The 26,237-nt window shown below is 41.6% G+C and overlaps 1 protein-coding gene across 7 annotated transcripts in view; it reads left to right on the top strand.

Moving 5' to 3' along the window:
* The window catches only part of ARMC8 (armadillo repeat containing 8), a 62,889-nt gene that overhangs the window by 3,664 nt on the left and 32,988 nt on the right, over positions 1-26,237 (top strand). For 3 of the 7 annotated variants that reach the window (XM_041416275.1, XM_041416273.1, XM_041416277.1), the window contains 3 exons: positions 11,798-11,869; positions 22,537-22,679; positions 22,779-22,876. In XM_041416275.1, coding sequence (XP_041272209.1) covers positions 11,798-11,869; positions 22,537-22,679; positions 22,779-22,876 — 313 coding nt within the window. Of the gene's footprint in view, positions 1-1,234; positions 1,311-11,797; positions 11,870-16,669; positions 16,908-22,536; positions 22,680-22,778; positions 22,877-26,237 lie in introns of those variants that run through there. The other 4 variants (XM_041416272.1, XM_041416274.1, XM_041416278.1 and 1 more) reach the window with 3 other exon arrangements.

Raw genomic sequence — 26,237 nt, 5'->3', positions numbered from 1 at the left:
ATGTGTTGTTTTTCAAATATTGGTGGGTGGGTGTGTGACATTCCAATTTAGAAAAAAATTATATAAAAGATGAACAAGAATATGAAAGAATATTAAAATATATATAAAAGATGGAATTTAAAGTAATGTATATATTAAAAATTTCTGTCAGTCCAGAATTCTTTTTGGGCAGAAAAATACTGCTTTGTCCTTCTTTGATTTCAGGGTATATGCAGAGATGTTAAAGATAGAATGAGATCTAGTATTTGGGGTTGAGTAGGAAAGGATTAAAGTTTTTCCACAAGTGCCTGTCAGAAGCTTTACCAGATATGCTGCATCCTTTGCAGAAAATCTTTGTTTCCTAAGATGTGCTGGTTTTTCCCTGCATCCTGGCTGGAAATACTGATGACCTAGATTTTTATTTTGATTGATGGAACTGTATGAATATCAAGGATCAGAAAATGGGCTGTTGTAAGAGGCTTTGTTTCTGCCGATTGTCTTCAGTTATGATCGTCCTGTTTTTGGTATGCTTGAATGAATAACTTGGGCTTGAGGCTTTTTTTCGTTGCATCCTTGTAATTTTAATTAAACCCAACTTCTGAATGAGCATTGATAAAGGTAAAATGTACCTAAATGCTTCTTGAACTTGAAAATCATGCCAGTCCAGTTTTCATCTTGTAACTTGAGAAAGCTTTAATTACATATTCTGAAAGCATTTAAATGATTAAAATCTCCTTTTTTCCTTGCTTTCCCATGAATTTTCAGAGAGGTGGTTTTCAGAGTTTTCCTTGTCCAGACAATAAAGCTTTACCTGGTTAAGAGCTTTTTTATTTTCCTTCTACTGGGAAAACAGAAACCATTTCCTTGTCCATTACTGCTGCATGTGGATCTATTGATCTTATTTCAGAATGTCAAGTTTCCTGCAGAACTTCTGTTCCCATAATTTCTGTCCTGCTCATCTGGGTGTGGATAGTGGATAGGAAAGGGAGAATTGTACCTGCCACTAAATCCTGAATTTCTTTTCAGGATTTGAGAAGTTGAGATGACTACTGCCTTTTTTACTGTACCTGGTAGTGCACTAAAGTGTTCAAGGCCTGTCTCCATACCCACATCTGTGTGGCAGTGTGTATATTTACCTTTTACTTTGTGGATGGGCAAGGTTAATACAGAAGTTCCCTTCTGTAAACCTGGACTCTAAATTGTGGCCATGCTTATGCTTGAGAGGTCTTTACAGGTTTGCTTTTTGTCTCCTTAGGTGCTCCTGTGACCCTTCCCTCTTGCTGTTGTAGAGCTCAGGTTTTCTCCAGTGTGCTCAGAGTGCATTCTGCAAGGTCAGCACTGATGTCAGGTGTGCAGCTCTTGAGTGCAGCTTGTGTTGGCAGGGCTTACATTGCCTCACACAGATACTGCAGTGCATTAAATGCTGTGGTCTCTCTGAGGTTCTCTTTAGTGTTTTGCTGTTATTGGCAGAGGAACAGAACAGAAGTGGTTCTGTAAATTTCTGTGCTTTTATAAGAGCTTCCTTTGTCCCAAGGTTGTTCCTGCAGGATCATTTTGTGCTTTGCAGTATTTTTTTTTTAAAGCATATCTGGGTTGTGATCCTTAGACTGTCATTTGCTTTTCACCTGCTATTGAGCTCAGAACCACATTGTTCAGATGCAAGACTGATACCTGTTTTCATCCTCTAATTTTTTTGCTGGTCAGGGGCTTCTTTGAGAGACATTTTATTATGATTACATTTAGCCTGGTGCCTTCAAAGTGGCAATCTATCATTTTATGGAGAACTGTGTAATCCCACCTCAAGGCTGGGCTTGAAAGGGGCATCTTTTCTGACAAGCCTGACTTACTCAAGGTCTCAGCTGTTTCTCATCAGGCTATTCCTCAGCAGTCAGAGGATGTCATCCTTTAAGACTTGTAAATTACCATCTTTGTGGTGAACTGAGAATTCCTGTGCTACTGCTGTTCCTGTCCTTTATGGCCAGCAGGAATTAGCAGACAAGTGTTTTCCAACCTTGTGTGAGCATTTTGTTTCTCAGCACAATGAAAGAAATATCCTACAGAAATGGCTCATGGTCCTCACACAGTGTGTGTTTTGCATCCAACTATTTTATTTTTGTAGTTTGGGTGTGCAATAAATGCTCTGGGCACAGGTTTAGATGGCTGTGTAATAGTGTGCTGTGTTCTCAGCTGTGACTGTTGGAGGGATCATCAGTGCAGTGTTCATACATGACCACCACAAAAACTCTGAAATATGAGAGGCAACTTCATGAAGTGGGAAGTGAGGAAATTCCCATCTCAGTTCTAATGGAGCAACAGTTACCTCTCTTCAGACAGTTGTGAAGGGGCTACTTTTTGTTTCTTGTTCTTGTATGTTAAACTTTCTGTAACACTAGGAGATGAACAGCACTTGTTTCCACATTTTGCATCTCTAAACAGCTGCATCAGATTTTCAGTCTCAGTGGGCACTTATGAACCTCAGTTTTCTGCAGAAGCTTTTTTGGTTTTGTGCATATTCCCTTGGCCATGTGGAAGTAGAGCAGTCCTTAGAGGGCTGTTCCTGTCATAGTTTGCCCCTGTGCATTTGGGTCAATTCTGTTGTCTCCTCGGCAGTACACTGCAGTAAATGCATATCCTGCCTGAAACTTGGAGGTGTTATTGGCTAACAATAAGCCAATAATTGATGTAATTTTTGGAAGCATTGTTTTTGTGCAGAGTCATTCATGTATAGAGGGAGGAGGCTCCTGAGTTCCTTGTTGGTGCTTTGTGAACTGCAGGCTGGGCTCTTTATGGCTTGGAGCTGCAGGATGTGACAGAAATTGGAGCAGGTTTAGGTAGTGCTGGGAGCACTCCTCTGCTTGTTGGATTTTTTGCAAAAGCTGAGCTCTGAAAGAAGGCTTTTTGGAGGAAGAGGAGGAACTGAAAGGCTTAAACATCTGAGCATTAAGTAGTGCTCTGTGAAGAGGGGCTTCCAATGCAGTGGTTTTTGTAGTCAGGTGGAAGGATGGTGTAGACAGAGGGAAGAGAGGGAGATGCACTTCAGTGCAAGTGTGTTCCTCTCACAGAGAAAAGGTGCTCTCACTTTTGCAATTTTTTGTAATGCAGCAAAAGGTACATATGCTTTTTTTGGCAAGTAAGTTGTTATGTTTTGTAACTCCTGGTGTAATACTTAGAGGCTAAACTTCAGGTGTACCTATGATATTTGGCCAGCAATCTTGAGCCTCACAGGGATGTTTAATATTTCAAGCCTTGCATTTACTGCTCTGAGCCCATGAGAGAATGATGGTTATTGACTCCATTTCACTGCTACTTTAGAGAGGGCTGTGAAGCCACTTTTCTCCAAGAGCCCTCTGTTGATACAACCCTCACTGTGGTGATACTGTTGCTATCATGTCTTGAGGCTCAGAGTCAGAGGAGGGAGGAGGAACAGCCTCTGTCAGACTGGCTGATGGAGCTGGAGAGGATAGGGTCACAGGAGTGCTGAGGTGGGACCCAGCAACAGAGCTCAAGCTGAGCACAGCTGAACATTACATGGCCATTCAGAGTTTACCTTCCCCTGATTCATCTGCTACACAAAGGCAGTGGCTGCCTGCAAGGGAGGGTGCAAGCAGCAGGCAGCTGGGGGAGAAATAATTCTGCCCTTTGGGAGTGTGGAGGGTGTTTAAAGACTGAATTTGTAGGTTGGGCCCAAGGGGTATGTGCCACAGAACCAGCAGTGCTGCTGAGGTTGTGATTCTTCATATTTGGTGTTGGAGTTTCTGGTTCCAAGTTGCCAGTTTGCACTGATTGGAATCAGAATTAAAAATTTGAATTTAGTGGCTTTCCAAAAGAAGCTCATTTTCCATTTGCAATATGGAACTTTTATGCTAACATAAAGGGTTGATATTTCTAGTAACATACAAGGGACAGAACCCTGTTTTCCAGTTAATTTGTGTACCAGATGATTCAGCTGACTGTAGTATGTGTGCTGTGTTTTTGGTGCTGAGCTGATAATGTCAACTGTTGAGATACTTTTCTTGGGGGATTATAGCAGGAAGGGTAGCTCATAGAATTACTTGCTAAAATATACTTCAAACAGGCATTTATCTGAAATGTCCAGAAACTCCAGAATGAGAGAGTTTATGGGCATATAAATATTAGGGGATTTCTGTTCTAATAAGAGTGGGGTAACACCCATTTGAGAAAGGGAATTTAGGCTTGACTAGGCCAGTACATCATCTTAGCTCTGATAGCTATTTGGAGATTAAAAACCAGAAGTTTTACTTCATGCCATAGAGGCTTGAGATTATTATAATCTAATGAGTAGTAGCTGTGTTAAATTAGTAGGGTTTGGTGATCCTTCAGTGGTTGTTGGCCTAAGGTACGGTGGACAGTGTCAAACAATATTCCAAGCTCACATTTAAAACAACCAAACACATGCTGCAAGGCCATTTTAGGGCATTCTGCTGTCCTGAATGAAACTGAAAAATTCTCCATGTGGATCACTTCTCGTGGGCGACATTCTGTAGATAAAGAGTGGTGGGTTTAAAATGGGACAGTGGACAAAAGTAACTTTAAATAAAGGGACAGTGAGTGAAGAATAGTGCAGTAAAAATGTAGTGTTATAGATATCTCTTGGTTTAATGAAATTTCATTCAATTTTTGCTGAAGCTGTGGGATGCACAGCTAAACTGCACACTGGGAAGTGAAATATCCTTGAGGAAAGATAGAGACATTAAAAAAAAAAAAGATACAACAGTTACTTGTATTTGATATTTTGGGTCATTCATGTGAAGCAGCAGTGTTGGAGTTGCTCTTTTCACGTGGTTTGGTTCTTTTGGGACAGTTGTGAAAGAAATGTTTTGCTGATCTGGCATCACAGAGCAGGGATTTTCTGAGTGAGGATTTGTGAGAGTTCTGCTGAGCTGCGGCTGTTTTGCCCACACCTCTGTTGGGATAATTCTTTAGGACCTAGTGTGGTTAAATAGCAGAGATTGATGCTGAAATGCTGATAATACAGAGCTCTCTCCAGCTATGGTTCGTGTGGTTTTGTTGGTTTGTTTTTTTAAGTTTATACTGATTGCATAATAGAAGTTAGCTGAACTCCCATCCACCTCTAACTTCAAACACTTTACATTTGGGTTACATTGTTTTTAAGGCTGAGGGAGGCAAATTGTCTCTCCATTACTGATCTCATGCAACTTCTAGCACCATATCCAGACTCAGTGCAAAGGATGAGGCAATAAAACGTGCTTGGGAGAGTGGGAAAAGCAGCGTCTCCCTTTTGTCAGTCCAGATAGAGACTGGAAAGGAACTTGAGTTGAAACTGTAGCCAAAGACATGGAGGGCTGACCTTGTTAAGCTTGATCAGAAGGGCAGCACAGGAATTGGCTGATGTAAACTCCAATGTGGAAGTGAAGGTTTGGTATGAGAGGTTGCTTCAGTCTGTCACACACAGCAAAAGGAGCATTGGAAAGCAGGATAAATTCAGGGTAGGAGTAAGCTATCAGTATCTCTTACTACAGGTATGGGTCACTCAAACACCGCCCTTTCTTTTGGTAGACTTTCTTTGCCAGGAAGCTCCTGACACGGTAATTTGCCTCTGCAGAGAGGATACTTGAGATACGAGTTCAAGCATTTTCAGTGGCATTGAGATATGGAGGAGTTGGAGTAAATGATCACTTTTAGCATTATGTGTATTAAATTCTGCTGCTCTGCAGTGCTGTAATTATAGGCAGGTGCTATTTTTCTACAGCACTTTGATTTTATGCACTGAGACTACAGAATTAATATTGAGAACAACCATGGATTGAGGGGCTTTTGTTTAAATGTTGTTTGTTTAGTTTGCACTGTATGTTGATTCTCTCACAGTTTCTAAGTGTTAAAATTCAAAGGAGTTGAGTAACACTGTCTTGCTTTGCTGCTTTGTTCTTTCCTGTAAAATCATCTTTTTTGTTGTATCAATGGATATTTTTGAATGGGATTAGAAATCTTGAAACTTTGCTTCCCAACTTGATGGTTAACCTTAAAAATAAGTTGATTTAGGACTTCTGGGGTTTGCTTGAGTTGACAGGAGTTTGTAAAATTGTATTCACTTGGTTGGATCAGCAGTCATCTTGGTCTCTACTTACTAAAGGAGTAGAAAACAGCTTCAAGCCATAGTCGGTGACAACAGTGATGTGTGTATTTTAACATGCAAAACCTGGTCATTAAATCTTGACATTGCCTTCCATCCATCTATAAAAATGGGAGAGTGGAGGAAAGGGAGCAGGAGGAGGAGGAGACAAAAGCTGTAGGAAGCACAATTATCCAAACTTAGCTCCTCCCCAGTGAGCTTCTGGCTGTAGTCCAGCCAGTACAGGTGCCATTTGCTAATATGATCCTGAAACTTAGAAACTCTCCTGCAGTTGGGGCAGCTGGTTTTTGTCTGAGCTGTGTCCCTGTACCAGTTGCAGTACCTCAGTTTTTTAGAAGGTTGCATTTTGAGTTTTTGAAACCTTTGAGAATGCTGCTTTGTGTTGCTCTGTTGTTGTGACTTTGGACAGCCCCTGCTAGATAAATCTCCAGCCCTGACAGTGCTTTGTGTTGGGAGCTTTGTCTGGCTGCATAGCTGGCTCAGAGTCTCTTGGAACTATTTCATACTAAAAGTGAAAGCATTGGCCGGAGGTGCCATGGGCTACTTTTCCTTCTGTGATTGTTCAGCTCGTGTTTGATACCCCTCTCTGTCTAGGAACCCCTGAGATATGGCTCTCTGCTGTTTTCAAAAGCCATAGATGAGGAAATGTCATGCAGGCTGTTTATTTCCTCTTCTTCTGTGGAGTTCCTGTGGCTGCTTCCTCAAGTCGCTCTGGCTCGTTTCAAGATCTTTTGTGTTGCTTTGGTGGAAGGTGATGTAGGAAAGCTCCAGGGCTTCCTAACAGAACTTTATAATTTATTCTGTTTGTGCTTGATTTACTATATGTAAAAACAGAGGTAGAGCCAAATAGTCACCTTGTCCTTGTATCCATGCTGCTTTCTCAGGATTTCTTTTGCAGGAGAGATGCAGGTGTGGGGGCTCACTGAGGATGCTGTGAAAGTCTCTTCTTTCTCATTTGGGACCTGAGCTCACTCTTGTGTTTCACTGGGGTTTTATTCTGTGGGAGGAGTCCCAAACTTAGAACTGACTTCATTAAGATGTTGAATTCAGTAACTTCAGCGTAGGATAAAGGTCAGCGCCTCAGCTTCCTTCTGCAATAGTAATTTTCATTGACTGCTAATTTTCTCAGGATGTAGACCTTTGATAATATTGGCTTTTATTGGTTAGGAATCATTGAAACTGAAAAACCATATTTTACTTGCAGACTGTTATAGTTAATGTCACTTCTTGCTTGTCTGAAGTGACTATATCTGGTGCCTTTAAACAATTACACATTAACTATCGGAATAAAACCAGATCTTCATACACAGTTGGCAAATTAGCTCTTCTTGTAAATCATGTCAAGCTGTATTTAGATGGAAATTAGATTTTTCTTTAGTTTAATATACTCCTAAAATGTGTTCATATTCTAGCATGCACTGCACTTTATTTATAGCTAATTAATTGAACTGATTGCTTTTGGGTTGCAATGTTCCAAAACATTGTTAGAGCTGATAAACACCACCTGATAGTTTTTTCTGCTCTTCTCAAGTTTGTAGGAAGAAAATCACTCTACTTTTCCAGCCTCTAGGTTGTTTCATAACTTAAAGATGAATGGTCACGGGTTCAACTGATGAAACAATATTTTTATTTCTTTAAGAAGCAATAAGAGATTGAAAAAGCTGGTTTAGCACTTCAAGAAGCAATATTCCCAAGCACTTAGCTAGGAGCTCTGCAGTATTTTATTGTTGGCAGCCTGTGTTATTCCTTCTTGCAGGTTTTTTCCATGTAAATTACTTTATTGCACTATAATACATGTCAGCATAAATATCAGATTTTAAATCTGTGCATTAAATTGATTGTAATGCAGGTTATTTTGTTAAATGATTTGGAATTTAGTTTGAACCTAAACTAAGATTTAATATTCAGGATATTAGAAAAGCCCAAACCAAAAACCCAGCCAACCTCAAATGCATCTTAAGGGCTCTATTTTATGGAGCTTCAGGTTTGTCTTCTGACTCTCCACAGAGCTGCTGTTCTGAGCTGAGAAACTCCCTGGTGCTGAGGTGTTCTGGGTGCAGGTGCCAGCTCTGAGTTTGTCTTGGGAGGCTGCTCCAGCTGTGCTGGTGCCTGGCAGCTGGCTCATAACCTGAGCTGGGAGTTGGAAAGGCTGCATCTCCCTCTGGATCATGGTCCTGTCACAGGTTAGGCCTGGAGTCACCATGGATGTTTTGTACTTCTGAAGTTCTCCTCTCCCTGTAGCTGCATTGTTACTGCTGTTCCCTTTTTCCTCATGCCAAGGACTCCTTTGCACAGAGGAAATGGGAGCAGGGTGCCTGACATTTGGAAATAAAGTGGGGGTTAGTTTTGGACCGAATTTCTGAGGCTTCTTTGTTCCCTTTTGTACAAGATAATGATCTTTGCTGCTTTTTTTCCTTGGATGTATCTCATGATGTCTTGGATGTGAAATCAGTCAAGCTGGAACTTGTTGGAGGTAATGTTCTCAAATGTGGGAGTTGCCCTCAGTTTTTCCAAGGTTTATGATTCACCAAGGACCTGGTAGTCTAGGACAGCATATGGTAGTTCCTTGCTTCTTAGGGAACTAGCTTCCTGATCAGGAAAATCTCTATAAAATAACATATGGAATTACATAATTATTTTTCATAGTACACAACAAAAGTCTACTACTATGCAGCATTTGAATATGGCATTTTAAGGGCGTTCTTGCTTTCCATGTGCACAGTTTCCTGTGTATTGAATGGGGTCACTTCTGTAGGTGGCAGCTTGGAAGAGAGAAGCGTGGCAGGGAGCTTGGGAGTGCACACAGACATGGGCACCTTTGGGTCCTGTCTGACAGCTTTTGGTCATGTTACCAATCTGAAAGTGTTTGGCTTGCCTGCAAGTTGAAGTTGGTCAAATGTGCATGTGTTGGATCTGTCAGAAATCTCAAGCTTGTGCCATTTCTTACCTATCTGACAACTTTTCTGAGGAACTTTATGAACATGGGATGGAGAAATTAATCTGAATAATTTACAGATCAGGACTGTGCCCTCACTAACCTTCTCCACTTGAGTGTTATGGAACTTGGCCATGCTCCTGCCACTTGTGAAAGGGTCTCTAAATCAAATTCTAATAGGGAATACTTATTAAATGGTTATAATGTTAACAAACCATTCTGTTAGGGATTGGGGCAGGAGTCACAAAAGTTGGGTAGTGTTGTTTTCAGTTTTGTTTGTTGGGTTTTTTTTGGTTTTTTTTTTTTTAAACACAAAATTCGATGTAAAATCACAAGCACAGGGTATTAAAACATCACCAAAATCTGTTTGTTAGTTTCCAGAGTGCTTGGTTCGTGCCTCCTCTTTAGCTGCCTGAGATGCCTCTGCAGGTTGTGGGTATGGTGCAGCTTTTGATGACTCTGGTGTCTCAGGGCAGCCTCTTCAGAAGTCCTGGAGTGACCTGAGCACTTCAGTACCTGAACTTGACACATCTGTTGGTGCAGTTTCCATTATTCCTCTGAGACATCTGACCCTTGCTTCTGCCACTGTTTTGGACTGACTCTTGTATTTCACAAGCTTTTAAAAATTACCTTTAATGTGAAGGGTTCTTTTTTTTTTTTTTTTTTTTTTTTTAAAACACAAAATACGATGTAAAATCACAAGCACAGGGTATTAAAACATCACCAAAATCTGTTTGTTAGTTTCCAGAGTGCTTGGTTCGTGCCTCCTCTTTAGCTGCCTGAGATGCCTCTGCAGGTTGTGGGTATGGTGCAGCTTTTGATGACTCTGGTGTCTCAGGGCAGCCTCTTCAGAAGTCCTGGAGTGACCTGAGCACTTCAGTACCTGAACTTGACACATCTGTTGGTGCAGTTTCCATTATTCCTCTGAGACATCTGACCCTTGCTTCTGCCACTGTTTTGGACTGACTCTTGTATTTCACAAGCTTTTAAAAATTACCTTTAATGTGAAGGGTTCAGCATAGAAACCACTGAAGTACTGTTTCTGATTTTAGTGACAACTTCAACTCCATTTGTGGAATTTTCAGGGGCTTCCAGCTTAGCCTGTCTCTTGACCTTGCTCTTTCTCCTCTACCTCCCACCTCGTGGTGTGAAGTTACCCACCTTAGGGAGACACAACAGGGGGTGCAGCATTTCCCACTGCTGCTGGGCTAAGTGGAGCTGTGCTGGGCTGGCTGTTGCTGTTCAGTGGTGGCTCCTTGGCAGGGGGGTTCCTGGCTCTGCTGGGTTCAGGTGTGCACAGAACTGCAGCTGAGCTGCTTTTGGAGATTCTCCTGTGCTGGAGCTCTGAGATCACAGCTAGAATGGGAGCTAGCCTGGAATTCCTTGAGTACTCTTGTGCATGCAAGGAGAGAGCATGTGGAGAAATTCAGGGAGAACAGGCAATTACCTTTTGCTAATTGAGCTTTATGAAGGTCCCGTTTGTGCCAGTAAGGTGTTGCCTGCCTTGGCTAAGAAGTATTTTACAACTCTAGTGGAGGGAGTTGTTAAGCTTGGGGCACCTGGGACAACTGCTTGGTGCAGTGAATTCTGCTTTTTCAGTGCACACCAAAGGACTGTATAGTGTTCCTGCTGGCCAGGGCAGACCTTACAGGACAGGGCTGCTCTACCTTTCTTTAAAATTGCAGATAGCAGCTGGGAGAGATATAGAGGCAAGAAAATGTGCTCACTTAAAGCAACCACTAACACTCCCAAATTGTTTGAATAAATTATATGCATAATGATTAACTTATCAACTTTGCTGCTAACACTATAATCAATCTGGTTTTGGGTTTTTGACGATAAAGAATTACCTGAAGTTGATCTCTCTTTATTCTCTGCTCTTAAAGGTCCCAACAGCTAGAAAGCTTCCTAGAAATGAATCATCTTGATTTTCGGAAACCAGTTCTAAGTTGCAAGCTTGCTTTCAGATTCTCTGGATGTTCATGTATGCTCAATGTGCTCATTTAAAGAGAAAAAAAGAGCAGGTGGTGATAGTTTGTAAGATGCATAGCAATTTTCTGAACAAGGTTGCAAACCACAGGTTTTCATAGGAATTCTTAGTGCGTGCAACCAGTGTCCACTTTCCAAAGTTCATCCCATGTTCTGGTACCACAGTATGAATGCCTGTAATGTGTGTAACCTTGCAGTGACTCTCAGGTGGGAAAATGCTCTGATTTCCACTTAATTCCTGAGGTTTTGATGTACAGATGTTTAGGTGTCCTGCTGAAATACATGAAAGAAAGCCTGGGGTGGAGAGAGTAAAGGGCCTGGTCTCTGGAGACTGGTGATGGTTCCTTGTTCCTTTTTCTTAGCTTGCCTTTCCCTGCACCCAGTAGATTATTCAGTTAATACTTTAAATTACCAATATTTGACTTCCCAACCAGTAGTGGGGTTTTTAAATTGTTTTAGAAGTCTAGTGACAATGTGGGCACAAAGAACCAGTATATCTAGTTTTTCTCAGTAATAAGACTTCTTGGTGTATGGTGTGCATGTGAGACAGTTTGGGTTTTTGCTTACTTGCAGGAGTTGGGATGTAGTGGAATCCCAGAGCTCTGGGGTATTTTCCTGTGGGCTGAGGAAACTGTGCCCTGAAGCACTGCCCAGTCTGTAGCTGCAGCATGGACAGGTGGAAAACTGCTTGATAAGCCTCATGGAAATAGTAAATTCTATAGATAAGCCCTCAGTACCTCAGCATAATTTACCAGGGTTTGTTTTTCTTTCTGGATTTACAGAGATATGAAAAATGCTGTAATTGGAAACAACAAACAAAAAGCCAACTTGATTGTTTTGGGAGCAGTTCCAAGGTATGTCCTTTGCTACTCTCCTTTTCACTGATTCACAACAGGTCTGGAATAATGATCCTTCGATCACAGGCACTTTTTTGTTTTAACTTTGATTGTAGTTGACTGAATACTTTTTCTAACATAACTGAGAGACACTTGAAATATCTGTTAAAATCATGTATTACAGAACAGGCTGTTGAGTAATGCTTTTCATTTAGAATTTCATAGAATTCTCTAAAGTAGTCTTGGTGTTTTTATTGAACTTTATCAGCTCAGGAATAAAATCTATTTTTTTGATATTGATATTAATGATGGATGCAGTGGTTGTATCTTAATCCTGTTCTTCAGCCAATTGCCTGGTGAGTTCATAACTGAAAATGTGTAAGGTTATATTTAAGATTTAATTTAAAATATTGAAAAACATCTGAGATAATTTGCTTGTCTGCTCCACTTGCTTCAGAGGATTAAAAACCATTGATCATACTTTATTGTACCTTGCTGCTTCAGCTGATGTTAACATTTTCTGGACCCTGATTCCACTAGTACAAATTGAACAGGTGACTTTAACTGCTAGATTACTCACTACAGCTTTCATTTCATCCCTCTTCTCCTCTAGCTTTCTTTCAGCCTCAGTTTGCAGCAATGGAGAATGGAAACCTTGAGCACTGCAGTCCTTGTGCTGTCAGTGTGGCACCCACCTGTATCTTTTTGCTTAAATGGCAACCAGGTCCAAAACTATTCTGCCTGAGAGCTGCTTCTGCTGCCTTGTCAAAAATGCTTTTTATTTGCAGAGAGTATCTTCTCACTGACACACTGAATTTGTGCCAATGCTGGCCCTTGAAATTCTCTAGGGATTAGCAGTGGGGCCACCCCTGTACAAAACCTGCTGGGTTATCTTCCCTTTTGACCAGCTACAAACAGGTGAAGAGAAGACTTCACAGGAGATGAAAATATGAAAATGGGAATTTGTTGAAGATTATGAGAAATTTAAGGAATTTCTATCAGCAACAGGTCTTAAGGGGTTTTTGCAAGTCCTGCTGATTCTTGTGGTTCCCATTTTAAAAGCTACAGAAGATCTTCACCTTTCAAATCTAGAATCTGCCTGTTCTTACATTTTGTAGGACTTCTGTTCCCTCAGTTATCCTGCTTTTTGCTGCTGCTTGTTTTGTGCCCAGTAAGGAAAATTCAAAAGTGCTTTTTTCTTAATTGTTGTTAATGCCTTCTGGCTGTCTAGGTGAATTATGCAGTTAATCTACAACTGCAGAGACATGACTGGCCCTGGGAAATGTTAAAAAGTGAACTATCACACTTGTCCTGTCTTCAGGACAAGTTATTCTCAGATGACCAGAAATATCTTCAGAGATCTTCAGAAAAGGCTCTTCAGACTGGAGGACTAGCTGAAATACATTGAGTTATTGTGACCAAAGGTCATCCTCCCTGGCTATAACCTGACATCATCTACCCCCAGGTGCCTTTCTGAAGGCTTTGCAATTTCCTCAAGGTGTTGCAGACAGACTTCAGTAGATTATAGACTGTTTGGATTAGAGAACCCCTTTGGTTGTTCTGTCAAGGAGGTGGGAATCCTTTGGCTCTTTTGATGTGCCTTCTAATCAGTGGAGCTGGTGGAGTACAGGGGCCTGTGGAATTCCAGTCTGCAAAGCCAGGCCTCTCGCTCAGTGATTTGATTTATGTCTTTAAGAACCTTTTTCTTTTCACAGAGTTCAGTTGCAGGCTCCCATGGGAAGTTGATTCTCTTCTCTAATGAGAATTGTTAGAATTCTGCTGCAGCTTTGTCCTGTGGTTCAGGTTGTTTTTTTACTCATTTCTTGCTTCTCTCTCCTTCCCCAAGTATTCTTCTATCAAGCTTTCAGAAAATACTCTTTAGACCCAAGGAACCCCTTCAGATCTGTCACTCAGTAGAAAAGAAAACAGTACCTTCAAATATTAGAGCAAACTCATATGGGGTTTGGAAATAAGTCTAGAAGTATCTTTTGTTTGAAATGTGGCCAAATACTACTGGAATATATTAAATAGCCCTATTATTTTAAAATATTGCAAAGAAATGCAAAGTCTTTTTGAAGATCTTCCAACAAAGGAAGGAGGTGCTGTGGAAGAATGGTGGATCCCTGTCACTTCTTGGCCAGTGGCCTCCTGCTAGCTGGCTCTTCAGTGGTGTCATCTTTGGAAAGGGACATGTATCAATACCTTAAATTAATATTTTTGGGGCCCTTTAAAGTTCAGTCTGACCTGTGGTCATCTCTGGACTGCTTGTTCTGAAGAGGGTGTTAGGGAAAACAAAGTTGATTAAAGAAAGCTTGCAGAATTTCCATGTCTGGAATTTAAAACTAGGAGGTGTTAAAACTGTACAAATGTGTGCACAGACTTGGCTCTGTTCAGAATGGAAATAGCCAGCTTGTGTGTGGATTTTGTTTCCTAAGAAGTGATTTTTCTATATCTCTTCCTAGAATCATAAAATTTCCATTCTCATGGAATGCTGGCCTTGGGCCCATGTCAAGGCTGCAGAAATGTTACTTTTTGAAATTCTTACTTTTTAGTAGTAGTCCTAGAAAATAGAATTTTTAAAGCTTAGAGGGGAAAAGTTATTTTAAGGCCAAGTTCTTTAAGTGGCAGACCGCTTAAAGCTAAGTGGCAGATTTTAAAGCTAAGATACAACAGCACTGGCAAAAATAGTTTCCTACTTGTACTGTCCTTCAGCTTTTTTTTTTCCTTCTGCCCCACATTAGTGCTAGTAGAGACCAAGAAGTCCACAGTAATTGCAGGTGTGCCCCTTTACTCAGCAGTTTTATAAGAACAAATTCTGCAGCTTGTGTGTCTATCACATCAGACACCTCTTTGGAGTCCAAGTTCAATATTTAATGCTTTCTGTCAGTCCTCTTACAGCCTAAATCTCAGGGAACTGATGGAATCATCAGTTCAAATGTAAATTGTTCTTTTCTAAGTCATCTTAACAGGACTTCTGAACTAACTAAGTGCTGTTCATCTAGTAGCAGTCTGTAGTGCTGCTGGCTCCCAATCCTCTGAGCTGTAAATGGCTCCCAGAGGTGGAATTGGAAAAGAAAACCCTTCAGTGAAATGAGCAGGAGGAAGTTCCTGATCAGTCACTGTTCCAAGTCTGTGGAGCAGCTCTTGGTACCTGGAGAGATGCAGCATTGCTGGTTTGCCACTGAAAGGACCAGCAGGGCCTTTCAATCCTGGGATCATTCCCTTCCTTCTTCCATGTGGGGATGGCAGAGCACAGGGAAGGCAATGTTAAATTCCAGTGAGCAGAGCATAGCTCTGTTTTCCTGTTGGTTGTAGTTACCTGTTCTGTTCTGTCTGATTTTGACAAAAAACCTGAATGAAGTTATTGCTGATCTAATTATTGCTGAGAGTTCAGCATTTAAAGTCTAATCCACTTCATTAAGAGCTGCAGTTATTCCTTTGCTCCAAAATTAATACAGCTTTTAAATCAAATCTTAGTCCCAGCCACCCAGGGCCTTTAACAGAATCACTAAATCATTCTTGTCACTTACTGAAAATGATTTTCTAACTTCCAGCTGATTGTTCCCCTATCACATAAAGTCAATTATTTGGCTTTCTAAGGTGATAGTGCACTTCTTCCCAAAGCTTTCTCTAGGTAGGTGCACCTCAAAGAATTTTGTGTATCTAATTTTAATCTTTCCCTGGCATTTATTAGTGATTCTGTTTAACTGTTGGGTTTTTAAATCTTTAAAATTTCTTTGGAGTACATTTTCAAGGCCATGTAGAACAGCTGAAGGGACTCTCTTCCATTCCATCACTTGAATTTTGAGTTCTGCACAGCAGACTGTTAGGTTGCCTATGGAAGTGAAACTAGTAAGAATTTATTGTAATTTTAAATTGTTTCTAGGGCTGTAAACACAGCAACATTATATTGTAAGTTTTGATTTATTGTTAAACATAATCAAATTCCTTCAGGCAGTGTTCTTTTAGAGTTTGCCAAAAGAATAAAAGATTGCTGTTTTGGTAACTGTGTAACCTGGTGAAAAAGATGAGAAAGGAAATGCTTTAGGTGGCTCTGCCCCTGGCAGTGCCGGTGAAATGCCAGCTTGGTGTAACACAGCTCCTCTCTCAGAACCACCCTCGGTGCTTCTGACCATGTCCTACCTCCACTTGTCGTGTGCTTGACTGCACCAAGACCTGCCTCAGCTCAGTAATCACACAAAACTAGCTCTCACAAAAAGCATGCCTTGTTCTGTGGGGTTAAAAACAAGACAGATGAACAGAGAAGGCGGAGAGCAGGACTTGCCCTACAGCAGTGGAGAAATGTGCCTTGAAATGCTGAGGGGCTGCTGGGATGGCAGTGCCGTGAATCTCCATCAATGGGAGCTGGAAAATTGACCAGGACAGCCACTTCAAACGGTTCCATGTTTGATCCTGCCTCAGACCAAGGCCTGAGGATCTGTCAGAGCTCCTCATGCCTCCAGTGCTCCTCTGTGCCCACCTGATTGTCCTGGCGCCTGCAGGAGCTGAGGGCTGGCCTCTGCTGGGGCTGTCAGTGAATGTGCTCTTATCAGGTCTGCACATCTTCTGGGACCTTCCTTGTCCCTGGCCTGTTCCCAGCTTGCTTCCAGGAACTCCATGCACTTGGACTCAGCACTGTGAGGTCTGTCATGCACATTAGTGAGTGTTTAGTCCAGACTTCTTGAATGTCCTTAAGAGGTCAGGACACAATTGTTTCCTGATGCCTTGTTCTGTTCTTTGGTGCAGTTTGCATTGGGATTTTCTGTCATGCACCCCTCAGGGCAGGGATCTGTGCACAGGTGCTGTGGTTTGCTCTCTTAGGAGAAGGAGCTTCACCTGCCTTGCTGGTTTTCCAAGGCTTGCTTTGCTCTAGGGTGGTGAAAGAGGTGGGGAGCAGAGGCTCTCCTGTGGTTGTCCTTTGCTTTTCCTCAAATCAAGTCAGGAGTCAGGACCTGATTGCATAATTAGACATCTCTTAATGAGGAATAACTCTCTCCACAAGGATGATGTGTGTAACTGGAGCAAGGTATTCTTCTAACACAGCTGTGGAGTACAGGTGAGTCAAGGCAAACATTTGTAGTCAGCAGAATTGTGTGAGAGCTGTTGTTTAGAAGCTATACAACCCCATATCTCTGAAGTGCCTGTTCTAACAGCAAAAAGAAGGTTGTTAATACAAGATGTACTTCTAATGCTACTTTTCTATTGTGTTTCTTTTATTAGAATTTTAAGTTTCAAGTTTAAAAATATAATGTAGAAGGTAGCTTTATGATACCTCATGGTACTTCTTCTTAAGGAGCTGGAAGAGTCAAACCTGTACAAAACTACTCAAAAATGTGTTCTTGACATCCTCTTTCATGTGCTGATGCAGGATATTGTATGGTGATATCAAACTCAGTGAGGCTGTAGTGTAATCTTTTTGTATACAATGGGGTATTTCAAACTGCAGGTGAATGGGAAGTAAAAACAGCTTGATTTTTGGTATAAGGTCATCCTCAGACAAAAACCTTTTAAAATTGGTTTGTCTTAATAAACAGTAGTTGTTCAGATGGTGGACATAAGCTGGCTGATATTCTAAATCAGACAGGAATTTCTGGAAAATTTCGGATAAAGTTTGAATGTGTTTTATCAAAGTAAATTGAATGAACAGTCCAGTGGTGAACACAGGAATAAGACATCGGTCTTGAGCAAAGCGATAAGATGGTTGAAGCAAGACTAGGTGATGTTGTTTTGTGTAATGCCTATTAACACACTTTTTGTGGAACAAAAGGCTTTTATAATCTCAAAAATAGTCTTCAACTGAACCAGTGTAATTCACTGTGGAAGTTAAAAAGTGAGTGCTGTTGGTGTAAATTTATCTCTGATTCTAGGGGCTCTGTGTTCCTGTTGTGGTATAAATGGCTGCAAAGAAAGGATGTATTTATGTTTTGCTGAGTGGGTCCTGGAATAGTCTTAGGGGGAAACATTTGAATAAATTCAGCTCAGACTGGAGATCTGACAGTGGTGATGCACTGGGAGGGAGGGTTTTGGTTTAATAACCAAGAGGAGAGGCTGTGCTGCAGCCACCTCAGTAGCCTTCAAGTCACTTGGAAGGGAGTGTGAGCACCTCGAGGGAGCTGGGAGCACCTGGGTGGCAACCAGGACAGGAACCCATGGCGTGCTGGGGGAATATTCCTGCTGTAAACAGGGCTCCAGGGCAGGAGCCAGGGCTGTTTCCAAATGAAACATCATTAAAGAGGAAGGGGAGGGAAAACTTGATTGGAGTAATGAAAAATGTGGAGTTTCAAATCCAGACCTCTTGCAGCTCAGTAGGTATTGAAACTCCCCAAAGTTGGATTTAGTTACATGAAGGATCAGACTGGATGCAGATTTGGTGGTGTATATAGAGCAGCTCATGGAATATTAATGTTAGTAAGGATGTCTAAGCAGTAGGATAAATTACTAGAGCAGCAAGCTGAGACTCCTTGATTTACTCCCAAGGGAAAAGCTCTCTGTGCAGCTACTTACAACACTGCATACTGCTCAACTTGGCTCTTTAAAAAACTGTGCACTGTGTGAAATATTTCAGAAGCAGTTGTCTTTGCTTTGTAGGGCTTTTTAGGGAGTAGTTAACCCAGATCTCTTGGATCCAGCCTCTGGAGATTTGGAATTACCATTGGTTCCAGAAGGGAAACTGGCATCTCACTCCAGATGTGACTTGTGACTAGTAGTCACAAAAATCACTCATTTTTGAGTCTTCTTGTATAAGACTCTACAGCTATTTAATTTGTCACTTTAGATATTTTTGTACAGAAATTATTCTGAAGGCTTGTAAAATTATACTTGGTTCTGTCTTTGGGAAGTTCTGGGGAAAATGATTACTTCTTGTTGTGTCTGAAAAGTAGTGCTTTTTAGCACTAAAAAGAACAGATTGAAAAAAAGTTTGTGTTCCTGCCTTGTTTGAACTATTTTCAATACTTTCATTTCATTCACTGTTTGGAGTTGACTCTCACTGGGACTTCCAGCATGTTCAGAGGTCATCTCTAAGCATGCAGTGACTTTTTATTCCATGTTCTGTCAGCCAGCAGGGGTAACTCACCTCAGCAGTGCTTTCATCACAGGGGTCATCACAGGGATTTTCAGGGAAGAGCTTTTGGGCCTTCTTGCAATGGAGTGGAATGCAAGCATCTTCCAAGGTAGAATAAAATACAATAATTCCACAAGTAGTGTATTCATCCCCTTTGCAAGGGGGCTGGTAAGAAATGTTCAGCTAATCGTAACTCAGTTAAAGCCCTTATTTATTAACATATTTTGATGAAAGATGTCTTAAGCTTCACAGCACTCAAACTGTTATCCTGGGCTCTTCCTCCACGTGCCTGCCTATGGGATTTGAGGAAGTACTGAGTTTCATCTCCTTGCCAGGTGTTTTAGGAGCTGGAGAAATTTTTGTGACAACTTGTGAATGGGCTGGAATGTGAAAAGGGGAATTTTTGTTCTTCTTAACTGTGAGGTTGGTGCTCAGACTGGATTGGGGAGGTCTAAATCATGCACATGTGTTTTATGGTGTGAAACTCAGGTGCATCACACCCCACTCAGTCATCATCAAAGGAAAGAGAAAGTGCAGCTGAGTCTCTTCCTTGCCAAGCCACTCTACTTCCCTTTTGTTCAGCAGCTCTTCCTGTGAAAGTTTTCTACTTTAAAATAATCCATGGTTTTCCCAGGTGTGCATCATGCCTCCAGCTGACCTCATTTCTGTTTCTTGGCATGATTGTTCATGGAGTCCATGAAGTGTCCATTGAAGTGTCTTTCTGGATGGATTTGCTGTCCTTCCTCATTTGAATATAATTTCCTGGATATCATTCCTGTCACTTGAGAAAAAAAAAAAACCTTAATCACTTAATTGCCCTTAGAAGGGCAGAAGTTGTATTTTATATAAATGTAAGTGGAAAATATCTGAAGAAGCCTTATAGAAGTTTGAAAAAAATCCAAACACTGCATTTTAAAACCATGGAAAATGCTCGTGAAGATGATGTAAGATCCTTCCATCAGGTTTATCTAATTTCCTGTTTGTTGTAATGAGCTTTACTGCAGGACCACAGGCTGAAGAGTGTCAACAAGAACATTAGCACCTTTTTGCTGTTTAGACAACCTTTTCTGTGTGTCTGTGCTTTTGTTTTCCTCCAAAGCACACAGAAGTGTGTTGTGGTGGTTCTAGCACAGCCTTGTTCCAGTATTTCTGCTGGTTTGGAATCCAAAAGCTGCCTGATACGGGATAAGGCTGCAGATCAGGGATTCAGGTTATGCAGGGGTACTGTGTTCTTAGAACATTTGAACTATGAACAAGTAACTTAATCGTATTTTTAAGTTTCCAAAATCCAAAGTATAATCTTCCCTTCTGTCCCCTGCATATAAATGCCATTTTTCTTCTTTTTTATCCTGATGATATTAGTGTAAAGTAGGAATGAATTACATCCTTGCTGAATTTGTCTAGGCTAGAGCTTGGGAACAACAAACCAGTCCAGGATGTTCCCCTGGACAATAGAAGGATGTGGATCTTTATCTTTGATGCTTGACAGTACTTTATTAATAAAGTTTTATATTTAGTGACTATATGGATTCTCTTCACTTGAAACATTTTGTAATTTTATAGTTTGTCATGGAAGTACCTAATTTTCAATGTTACTTGGTGTCAGTTCTGTCTTTTAAAGACAGAAATAGAAAATATTACAATAAGCATGTCTAGCTCTGTGGAACACCTGATCTGAACCTCAAACTTATTTTAAAGATGTAGAAAAGGATATTATTAGTATTTCAGGACTTATTGTATGTAAAATGGGAACTTAAATTTTGATCTTCACTAATTATAAAGTTTAGGTAAGGCTTTCTATTTTAAGCATGTTAGACTTTAGATTGTAGTCAATGTGTTTAATTTTTGCTCTTTAAGAGAAGCAGAACTGTAACATTTGTTCCACGTGTGGGGCGTTAATGGGAAAGAAAATAGCAATTACTTTCCTTGGAAGAGAAAAGCCTTCAGAATTTCATGTGCTTTTGAATTTTTTAAAAATCTTTTTTGGGGAAAAAAGTCTTTTTAGGACATGATATTGAGGTGTTGGAGCGTGTCCAGGGAAGGGAACGGAGCTGAAGAAGGGGCTGGAACACCGGGATCAGCTGGGGGAGGGGCTCAGCCTGGAGAAAAGGAGGCTCAGGGAAGATCTTCTGGCTCTGCACAACTCCTGAGAGGAGGGGACAGCTGGGGGGAGTCGGGCTCTGCTCCAAGGAACAGGGACAGGAGGAAAGGGAACAGCCTCAAGCTGTGCCAGGAAGGTTCCGGTTGGAGATTGGGAAAATCCCACCTGGAAGAAGCTTGCCCAGCCCAGGCACAGCTGCCCAGGGCATTGGTGGTGGAGTCCCCATCTCTGCAGGGATTTCAAAGTTGTGTGGATGTGGCATCTGGGGACGTGGGGCAGTGGTGGCCTTGGCAGTGCTGGGTTAATGGTTGGACTTGATGATCTGAGAGGACTTTTCCAACTTAAATGATTCTGTGATTCTGTGACTGAACATTTCTGCATACAAGAAGCAGGTTATTTGTTGAAGGCCTTGATAATGAGAGAAGGCCATTGGTGTGGTCTGTACAGGGAAGACACAGAGCAGGTTTTCAGGACTTTCTGGTGAAAATGGAAGGAAATAGTCTTGCATTTCTGAATTTCTAAATTGGCCTCTAGGTTATTGAAAGCTATTTTTAAAAAGGTTATTGCTACTGACATGTTTTAATTAGTAATTAGATCAATATTTACCAACACATAGAGCAGAGGAGTCAGCCAGGGTTAGAACAGTAGATGAGATTGTGCTTTCCACATAGGAGCTCAATATTCTCTTTTCTTTTCCACGATGAATTTTAGCCAGGATCTCTCAATATGTTTGTACATGACCACAGAAGCTTTTGTTTCCTGTCATTACCTGCTCTAGACAGCAGAGGAAAAAAAAAAGTAATAGTAGTGCAAAGCTACCTGATTCCACAGGACTGAGGGAGTGCAATTTTTCATTAGTGATGATTTCACATACCACTGATTATGTATTTTGCTTCTTGATACTGTAGAAAGAATACAAATTGATTGGGACCCAAATGACACCATTGGCAAGATGGGCTTTAGGCTTGAAGTGATTCTGTGTAGCTCCAATACAGCTGCCTTTCTGCACATACAACTTTACTGGGCTTTCTTTGCTTATGTGATCATTTCTTAGTATTCCAAACTCAGATTACCCTCAGCCCACCCCATGCTTGTGCTTGGTGATGGAGTTACTTTGCAGTTGTGACCCAGAAGAAATCACTGCCAAAGATAACCATCCCCACAATGGTAATCAGGTGTTAAGGTTCCCTTTCCCATCAGCCTCAAACTGCAAACTCATTTCCTCTAAGTGAGATTTGGGATCTCCCTGTTACCGTGAGAGGCCCATCCTGGATGTCAGTACTGTGACAGTACCTTTTTAAGAAAGGGCAGCGGGTTTTTTTCCTACACCAAGTAAAAGTTGTGTAGGAACAGACAGTTTGAAAAGGTTGTGAATGAAGTGTTACTCTACTCTCTTGCTCAGTCTTCATCTTTCTTTTAAGGTTTTCATCATCTTTACATAGCAGAATTCAGATTATTTTCTTTTAGACTTAAATTTTCTCTTCCATATGAATTTTCCTCTAAAAATACTTGTGTTTGCAGGTTGCTGTATTTACTCCAGCAAGAGACCTCAAGCACGGAGCTGAGAACAGAATGTGCAGTGGTCCTGGGCAGCCTTGCCATGGGGACAGAGAACAATGTCAAATCCCTCCTAGACTGCCATATTATCCCAGCCTTATTGCAAGGTACTCCTCCCTTGATGGATCTGTGTTAGTAAATGTTCCTAAAGTACTGAAATAAGCAAAGATAATGAGACTGAATGGTTGATGTGTCCATATTTATAGGATTGCTCTCGCCAGATTTGAAGTTTATTGAAGCTTGCCTGCGATGTCTCCGTACCATTTTCATCAGCCCTGTAACTCCAGAGGATCTGCTGTACACAGTAAGTTGTAAGCAGATTATTATGTCTTTTTAAAGGCTGTAAAGAGGGTGGGAGTGAAAAATCTTGTTGTCTGGAGTAGTAATGAGGCCTTGTTTGAGCAACAGCATTAACACTTCTCACCTGCCTTTAAGGCATTTGGCATCTCTGACATTTATGGCTGGTTTGATATCAGCTGGTCACCAGGGTAGCCCACTGATAAATAAAATACCTACATGTTCAGACTTGTGTGCAATCTTAAGGAGGAAAAACTGTCTCTAAATGGTATTTAGAGGTACTATTATCAGAGCTATACTGGCAACAGTTACTTTCTGAAAGTTTGTTTTATCCAGCACTGTCCTCCCTCTCCAGTTGGGAGAGGGCTTGTTCAGTTTTTGTACTTCCAGTGGAAGAGCTTCACCTCTAAAATGTCTCTGCTCTTAGTTGGTATATGTGTGATTTGCATTTAGGTGACAGGAGGATAGAAAATGTGCCTCTCCAGTTGCTGTAGTCCTGAGTTTGTCCTGGAGCATGTGCCAGCTGGGCTCTTGGTGCTGGCCTGGTTGGGTGACTGGGCAGAGCCCTCTCTGAACTTACTGATGTCCCTGGGGTTTGCCCAAACCCAGGCACTGCCTCTTACTGGGAAGGAGGGGCAAGGAGAGTTCAGCAGCTTCCTTTGTCCTGGTGTAGGGTGAACCATGGAATGAAAGCTGTAGTGGACCAGCAGTCTCTTCCTGCTGGGAAAATGGGAACATTGCCTCAGTCTGGGGGAGGTCACAGAGCAGCTCCAGTTTCTCGGGGTACCTGGGCACCCACAGTGGGAACCACTCTGGTCCCACTCATTGAGAGCTGTTGCTTGCTGAGGAAGTCTTGGTGCTTACAGAGAAGGGCACAGCTGGCCTTTCATGTTTTACTTCCTCTACAGTTTAATAGTCAACAGATTTTTTGTCTCGTTGTTATGCACTGCTACAATGTCTGTTTTGTTCTCTATTCATTTTTCCAATGAAATTTTACATTTTCTTTCCAGACACAGGTAGGGAAACTTGTTATTTTCTATGGACTCAATCTCACCATACACCTATTCTGAATTTCAGCTGCCAGTTAGTCCATCTCAGAAAGTCAGCTTGCATTTAGTGTGTACAGACAATCAGCCAGCTTTGTCCTCCACTGTTCACTGCCTTTTTTCCAGGTGTTTGGTGATTGTTCAGCATGGAAAAACTCAATGCATATTGTATGTGTGAACACCAAAGGCACCTCTCCTGAGTGATCCTAGGGCTTCCTCTGTGTCTTTCTGTGGCTTCACTCCATGCTCCCAGATTCCCCCACATTAGCCTCTAAGAGCTGATAAGTGCAGGGGCATCTGCTTCCTGCTCTCAGCATCCAGAAAGGGGTTTAAGATGACTGTCTCCATTAACAATCCGTAGCTCTTCCTGGGGATCAGTGCTCAATAGGGACTTTTAATTGCTCCCTGTTTGGAGGAGGGGTTTGATGTCTTGAAGGGAGAGGAAGGGTTAGAGAAATGGACAGAAATGGGAAGGAACCAGCATTAGCACAGAAATAATCCCTACCATGGGAGCAATATGCCTGAGGACTGGATTTGGTGTTTCATGCTTTGCTTTCTCAGCTGCACAGCAATGACTTCAACTGCTCCCCAAGTCCTTCTTCAAGCAAATAGGATGTCCTGGAATTAACCATAACTACAGGAAATGATCATTTGGTGAGGGGTCCTTGCTCCTTAGTTCACCTGTAAATCCTATTTTCCCATTTCCCATTCCAGTTAAACACCTCAAAATTGAGTATTTTATGATTATGCTTAAGGTCCTATTTCTGCAAATCCTTTTTTTCCCTTCTCTTGTGGGAATACCCAAAGCCATGCTTTGAAAAGAGCTGAATACAGATCCTTTGATAAGATGCTTTTCTTATCTCTTGGAAGGTACAGCCCCAGCCCACACTGCTGCAAGCTGTATTTCACAAGGCAGCAATTGAGACATTGGCTTTGCAATTAAAGGAGTAATTATGGGCGTAATGAACAGTTCATGGTAGACATTCCAACACTGAGAACAAGAGGAAGAATTCAAAGTTCCCATTTAGCCACCCTGCTCCCTTTTTGTTTCTGGTCCCAGCAGCTCTGGGGAGACTGTCACCATCTCTATGCAGCTGCAGCACTTGAAGGTCTCTCAAGTTCTGCCCTTTTCAGGTCCTGTTTTGAAAAGTAGGAGACCAAGTTTGTCAATGGCTTTTCATTCCAGCCTGGCAGTTCTGGAAAAAACTTCTAGAAAATTGGAGCTTGAATTGTGTCTAACATGGAAACTTTCCCAGAATTTTTTCATTATTTGACTGCATGGTTTGCTCTCTCTCAAACCTTGGGCAGGACTGTTTCCAAGACCAAGTGTTGGGAGTTAGCTTAGCATCTCCAAGGGTGTTGCAGTCATTCTAGAGGTTTCAGAAGACCTCTCAGTTAAAATCCAGGATATACAAGTGCTTTAAAGAGTGCAGCTTAAAACATTCCTTTCTGTTTGTAACAGGTGCACATCACCCACAGTAATGGGAATACTTCTCCCAGCAGAAGTGCTGGGTCTCAGGACTACACCTTTCCTCTTGAGCCTTTCTTTATGGATAGAAGCCTGAAGGATCAGTTGCTGACAGTTTTGTGTAATTCATTATGTTCAGTTCCAAGGATAAAATAGTTCTTCAGAGATGGAAGCATTTGGACAGTTTCCTATAGAAACGTAGGGTTTGTACTGAAAAAATGTGCAGATCCATCCATCCAGGCAGCTTTTTAGGGTCTGATGCTGAGCTGTGACACCAAGTTATATCCAGACTTGCTGTGCCAGAGGAATCCTTGTTAATGGAGGCTTCCTGCACAGGCAGCGTGCAGGCTTTGGTGCTGACACCCATTTAGTGACCATGCTGCACTTGGAAATGAGGAATGACATGGAGTTCAGGGGGAGAGATCTGTTGAGGTTCAGACATATGTTCAGACTTCTTTAAATTCCAAGATTGTTGTGCATGCAAACCAGCCAGTTCACCATAGCTGGGTGTGTTTTGGCTTGCTGAGTAGATGGAAGCACTAAGGCAAATCCAGTTTGACTGAGTTCCTGTTACTTCAACTCCTGATACCTTATTGATAACAGAAGAATGGCAGAAAATGTTTCCAGCCCATGAAAGCATTCTGCATATTTCCTGACAGCTGTTCTCAGTTGTGATTCTATTTTCCTTGCTCAGTGGGACCCAGATACAATTCCAGTGGGAGCTTGCTGTCTGTGGCTGCTGTGCTGGCCTTGCAGGAGGAGGTGCATTCCCTGCTGGGAGTGCTGTCCTTACAGGAGTTTGGAGGGTGAAGGCACTGCAGCAGAATGAGACTCTGTCCTGTAGAGACAATGAG

This window comes from Onychostruthus taczanowskii, unplaced genomic scaffold (genome assembly GCF_017590055.1).
Source record: "Onychostruthus taczanowskii isolate IOZ18803 unplaced genomic scaffold, ASM1759005v1 scaffold51, whole genome shotgun sequence".
Classification (NCBI taxonomy): Eukaryota; Metazoa; Chordata; class Aves; order Passeriformes; family Passeridae; genus Onychostruthus; species Onychostruthus taczanowskii.
The sequence above is the reverse complement of the archived record's forward strand: the minus strand, read 5'-3'. Positions and strand labels throughout refer to the sequence as shown.